This window comes from Ascaphus truei, chromosome 5 (genome assembly GCF_040206685.1).
Source record: "Ascaphus truei isolate aAscTru1 chromosome 5, aAscTru1.hap1, whole genome shotgun sequence".
NCBI lineage: Eukaryota > Metazoa > Chordata > Amphibia > Anura > Ascaphidae > Ascaphus > Ascaphus truei.
Genome location: NC_134487.1, coordinates 103,363,633 through 103,369,632, shown reverse-complemented (window position 1 = coordinate 103,369,632; position 6,000 = coordinate 103,363,633). Strand labels below are relative to the sequence as shown.

Genomic DNA, 6,000 nt, shown 5'->3' with positions numbered 1-6,000 from the left:
GCTGCTTCTATGTCTGTGTCTTGCAGAGGGGGCCGGGCCAGATGCTCAGTGCTGCTGCTTCTATGTCTGTGTCTTGCAGAGGGGGCCGGGCCAGATGCTCAGTGCTGCTGCTTCTATGTCTGTGTCTTGCAGAGAGGGCGGGGCCAGAAGATCCGTGCTGCTGCTTCTATGTCTGTGTCTTGCAGAGGGGGCGGGGCCAGAAGATCCGTGCTGCTGCTTCTATGTCTGTGCCTTGCAGAGGGGGCGGGGCCAGAAGCTCCGTGCTGCTGCTTCTATGTCTGTGTCTTGCAGAGGGGGCGGGGCTTCTCTCTGCACACAGACAGCCCCTCCTTCTCTTCCTGTCTGCTTCCCGTTTTCAGCAGCATGGGGGGTTGGGGGATCGGAGCATGTCGCCCCCCCAGGTGAAATTGTGGACTGATTAAGTGTGTGTGTGTTGGTGGTGTTGGTGGTGGTGGGGGGGGGAGTGATTGAGTGTGTGTGTGGGGGGATTGAGTGTGTGTGTGTGGGAAGTGTGTGTGTGGGGGGGGATTGTGTGTGGGGGGGGGATTGAGTGTGGGGATTGTGTGTGGGGGGGGGATTGTGTGTGGGGGGGGAATTGTGTGTGTGTGTGGGGGGGGGATTGAGTGTGGGGATTGTGTGATTGTGTGTGGGGGGGGATTGTGTGTGTGTGGGGGGGGGATTGTGTGTGTGGGGGGGATTGAGCCCCCCCCTCCCTGCCCTTTGCCCCCCCCGCCCTTTGCCCCCCTGCCCTTTGCCCCCCCCTCCCCTTTGCCCCCCCCCTCCCTGCCCTTTGCCCCCCCCTCCCTGCCCTTTGCCCCCCCTGCCCTTTGCCCCCCCCCCTTCCACTCCATGCCCCCTGCCCTTCCACGCCCGGGCAACGCCGGGTATATCAGCTAGTATCAAATATATATTGTATTTGTATTTCACTCTGATTAATCTTTAAGACCTGTGGTGCAATAGGAGGCATCTGGCTTCATATGCTGTCTTGTTTTTAGAATTTGTTGTTGTCTTGGTTCAGTTCCAAAGTGCGGTGGAACAGTTTCAGGCGAGGAGAATCCTGCCTGTGCAGCCAACACAACACAGACAAACACATTCCTCAAAGTGCAGGTCTCCTCTAGTACAGAGGTACAAAGTACAGCTCTACTCACAAGTTCACAACGCAATTCTTCATTTATTGTAACAGCCAAGAACAGAGGAGAAACAATGTTTCAGGTCCCATATGGACCTCTCATCAGGCCTTGTTGGTTTTCCATGATTTTGTATTTGGAGCTGGGGGGGGGGGGGAGGGCGGTATATGGTATACTCTATTTATGTATAGATCAGGCCTGCACAACATACGGCCCGGATGTTCCCTGCACTTGTTCATTATAGACTCCATTGTATCTAACATCATTTTTGGTCAGAATAGTTTTAAGAAGTGTAAGTGTCAATTCAATTAGTGGTTGCGTAATACACTTATCTGTGGAGCTCTTTTAATAGCTGTCATGCCGTCTGCACGTGGAATGGTTGTATTCAGGCTCTGTACATCTAAGGTGCAGAGCCAAACATTGTCCCCCTGTATGTTAATTTTATCCAGTATTTATAAAAACTCAGTAGTATCCCTTAAGTAAGCTGGTGTGGATTGTATCAGTGGTTGTAGTAGTTTGTCCACAAAGATGGCTATGGGTTGCAATACTAAGGCTGGGGCCATAGAGGGGGTAGCAGGGCTGAGGCGCGCTGACGCTGAGGCTCGCCTGCTGAAATCTGCGCGATTTCAAGCCCATGCAGGCGAACCTGCGGGCGCGATCGGAGGTGGGGGGAGACTGAGGGAGGCGGGGCAGTGACATCGCTGGGCCAATCGCCCGCGACAAACCGACGTCAACATCACGGCGCCGACGTCGACACTGCTACACGCTGATTGGATGTTTTCAGCCGACAGCGCGCTGAGAAACAGCTTGGCTGTCGGCTGAAAAATCCAGCACCTCAGCACGCCTGCGGACGCTCGCGTGAGCTCCCTCTCAAGCCATCCTCATTGAGGATGCAGGGGCTCAGCGCGGAGCGTCCGCACGGCTCAGCGCGGCCTGTCCTTCTATGGACTCAGGGCTGTTCTATAGAGGGCGCGCTTGCTCCGCCGTGCGCGCGCGCGGCACTTATAATTGGCTGTGGTTAGTCAGCCTTTCTATAATAGGGCCGCGCGCGCACGGCAGTGAGCATGGAGCCGGTCGATCGGGGAGAAGACAGGGAAAAGAATGTTTTCATGCCGCGTCCGCCACTGTAATGTATGTGTATGTGTATGTGTGTGTGTGTGTGTGTGTGTGTGTGTGTGTGTGTGTGTGTGTGTGTGTGTGTGTGTGTGTGTGTGTGTGTGTGTGTGTGTGTGTGTGTGTGTGTGTGTGTGTGTGTGTATGTGTATGTATATGTATGTGTGTGTATCAACATTGCACAATAAAAATAATTTTTATTCTTACATGTCTTTTTTTTCAATATTATTTAATAAATTATTAACTCACACAATCTATACACACACATATACACACACATATACACACACATGCACACACATATATATACACACACACGCACAAACACACAGTACCTTCCAAGACTGTCGCTCACAGCATACACACAAAAAGTGTGCGTCACTTGCACGCGCGTTCACACAGGCACGTGCACGCCCACTATATTACGGGCCTAACTCTGTTCCTGCCACTATGGGTCTGCCTGTTGTTAATCCGCATTTTTAGGTAATTTGGTAATATATAGTGTGCAGGAGTTATTGGGTGTCGTGCTATCATGAATTCTTTCTGATGTTTATTAATGATGTTACTTACATATGCATCTCCAACCAGTTTTTTTTTCTCTGTATGTTATATACTGGATCATATGCTATTACTTTATAGTGTCATCGATTGCTAAATTGCTGCATAATCTCTGCATGGTAGTCTGCTTTATTTAGAATCACAATAGCACCTCCCTTATCTGCTGGCTTTATAATGATACCTGGATTTTTCTCTAATTCCGATAGGGCCGTATGTTCTTGTCTAGACATGTTAGTCTGTTTATTGTGCATGTTTTCCCAATTTAACACCTCTACTTCCCTAGATACTACTGTGGCATACATTTGTAGTGTAGGGCAGGGGTGCGCAATCAGGGGGCCATGCCGCCTGAGATTTTTTGGGGGGGCGCGGCGGTTGCAGAGGCCCCGCGCTCTTCCCCAACGCATTTAAATTAAATGCCGGGGGACCACGCGAGGCCTCTGCAACTCCACTTACCGTGATTCAGTCGGCTTCTGGACGTGTCGCCGTGGCGTCAAATTACGCGTCAGGGTCACGTGACGTCACATGACCCGCTGCGTCATTTGGCACTTCAGACCAGGTAAGGGGGGCGCAAGCAGGGGGGGGGGGAGCCAGCAGGGGGGCGCAAGTCAAAAAGTTTGCCCACCCCTGGTGGACTAAATGTGCTCTTGTTCCTGCAATAACCTAGTCCAAATGCGTGTGGCAGTTCCATAGTGAGCGGCCTGTCTCCCCTCCTTCCCCCCCTCAAACATGGCACCAACATATGCAAATTTATTTATGTCAGACTTTGAGGCTAAATGTATCTTTAATAACATGGAAAACTTGGCAATATCCTCACATGGAGGCACTATAACGATGACATGTTCATGGTGTGGGTAGGAGATGAGTGGAAGATAACCCCATTTTTGGAATATTTCAATGGTCGTCATAAAACTATTCATTTTACTATGAGTAATAGCAAAGAAACGGTCAACTTCTTGGACGTCAGCGTTTCAGTTGAAGGAAATTAATTGATCATTGACCTTTATGTGAAAGAAACAGATAGCAACAGTTTATTGCAGGCAGACAGCTTCCATCCGCATGGGCTAACAACAGGGCTACCACTTAGGCAACTATTAAGAGTCAAGCGGATTGTTAATGATCCTGGACAGTTACCCATACGGGTGCAAGAAATGTAACAAAAATCACAAACTAAAAAAATAAACAGTGGAAGATGCTGTTACAAAGGTAAGCAATTACCCACTGGAAAATTTGCTTTCTACCATCATAAGGCTCCGGCCCCAGTCACTCCGCGCGCGCTGGGGTCGGAGCGCCTGGCGGCGCGTGCACCTTCTCAAGCCACGGTCTGTGCTGGAGCTGCAGGGGGGAAGACAAGCTTGCGACGGGGGTGGAAGCATGACGGGGGCGCACGCCATAGCGCGTGCTGCAGCAGGCACCGGGGACCTAGCCTCAGGAAAAGAAAGAAGGAGTTCCTTTCATTCAGTGTAGCATCCAGACACATAAAATATAGTATCTAAGAACTGGTACCTGCTACAGATAGGCCACACAATAGGTCATCTCATTAGGGAACCTCCAATATTTGCTTATGAAAGAACAAGGAACATCTAAGACACAATTGTTAAAGCAGATTCACTTAAGCCATGTACACAGACATTTTTATCTAAACCCTGGGTTGGGACATTACAATGCAGGAGCTGCAGCCAACGCTGTGTTTAGAGGTGAGAATCTCACTCACCCACACACAGGTACACAATTTAAGATGAATGGCTTTTACACCTGCCTAAGTACCCTTATCATCTATATCTCCTCAAGTGCCTATGTGACCCTTTTATAGTAGGTAAGACTATTAATAGCCTAAAGAAAGGGTTGCCCAACACAAAGGGAATATTAAGAATAAAATGTCTGACACCTCTGTAGCACGTAACTTTAGGCTAATGGATCATAATTCATCACAATTCAGATACCAGATCATTGAACATGTGAAACCACTACAGAGAGATGGCGATAGGGGGGAAAAAATTGCAGAAAGAAGCTAAATGGACCTACATACTGGACATGGTAACCTCCAGGGAATTGCATGAAAGGTTGAAACTTAATTGGTTCTTGGGGTAAGGTCCGCCTCAGTCCAAATCCAAAATATGTGGGTGGATTATTTAGGGAAAGTGTTTATTTATTCATCTCGATACTATAGTCCCGATCCACGACTGCTATGGATTTATTCTTTATATCTCCAGTAAGATTAACTTCCCTATGAGGGTACGCCTTTATTGAAAGTACATTGGATACAATATCTGAGATTTTCCTTGCTCATTCATATAACGATCATGTATTTTTATTCATATTTTTCGTGGATCATTGTTCACCTTTTTCACTTAAGTCTGAATATGAACGTATATATTGCAATACAAGCAGCTAATCAGATACACTTTATTCCTTAACAGCATTGGCACTTTTTACGACTGCGACTACCTGTGGTTCATACATGAAGATTCTGAGAGAACCTGCTCTTCTCTATTCACTCTGCCTTAGTTGTGAATTATGTAATTGAAAAAGGTGCTTTACTACTCTGCCAGGTCCTTCTGCCCCTCAGAATATACTTATGGTTAGTTTGCCTGTACAGACTTATTGCCGTGGTGCTGATTATCTTAGAAAACGGCACCAGGGTCTGTGTAGTTGTTTGTATTTCCTGCTCCATGTTGCCTAGTTACGTGATGTCATGGCGTCGCCGCATCACGTGTGTGTGTGTATATATATACCCCACTTAGTAAAGTTATGGTGGATTAAAAAAGGGACAAAAACCCTCCACAGTAAAGCATATAGCAAATGGAAATATTACTGTATGCTCATTTGCATGTCTTAGGCTAAGGCCCCGCTCCCTCCGTCAGCGCTCCCGCACTGCAGACAGGCGGGGCGCTGACATACACAGACTGCGATATGCGGTCTGTAGGGAGCGGGAGCCGGAGCGGGAGGTGGGCGGGAGTGGGAGGCTTGAGCGGGAGGGGGGGCGTGGCTTGAGCGGAGGGACCCGCTACTCTCCCCCCCCCTCCCTCCCTCCACGGGCTCGGGCTGGCACTCATATACACACGCAGGCACTCTCTCACACACACACGCATGCAGGCAGGCACTCATACACATACACATACACACACACACACAGAGGCAGGCACTCACGCACTCAGGCACACACATACACAAACACAGATAGGCACTCAGACACACACATACA

At 48.9% G+C, this 6,000-nt stretch overlaps 1 protein-coding gene across 1 annotated transcript in view; it reads left to right on the top strand.

Moving 5' to 3' along the window:
* Nucleotides 1-259: 259 nt before the first annotated feature.
* The window catches only part of RXYLT1 (ribitol xylosyltransferase 1), a 30,432-nt gene continuing 24,691 nt past the window's right edge, over nt 260-6,000 (top strand). The window contains exon 1 of the mRNA XM_075600383.1: nt 260-401. Within this exon, the coding sequence (XP_075456498.1) occupies nt 275-401 (127 nt within the window). The 5' untranslated portion in view covers nt 260-274. The remainder of the gene's footprint in view (nt 402-6,000) is intronic.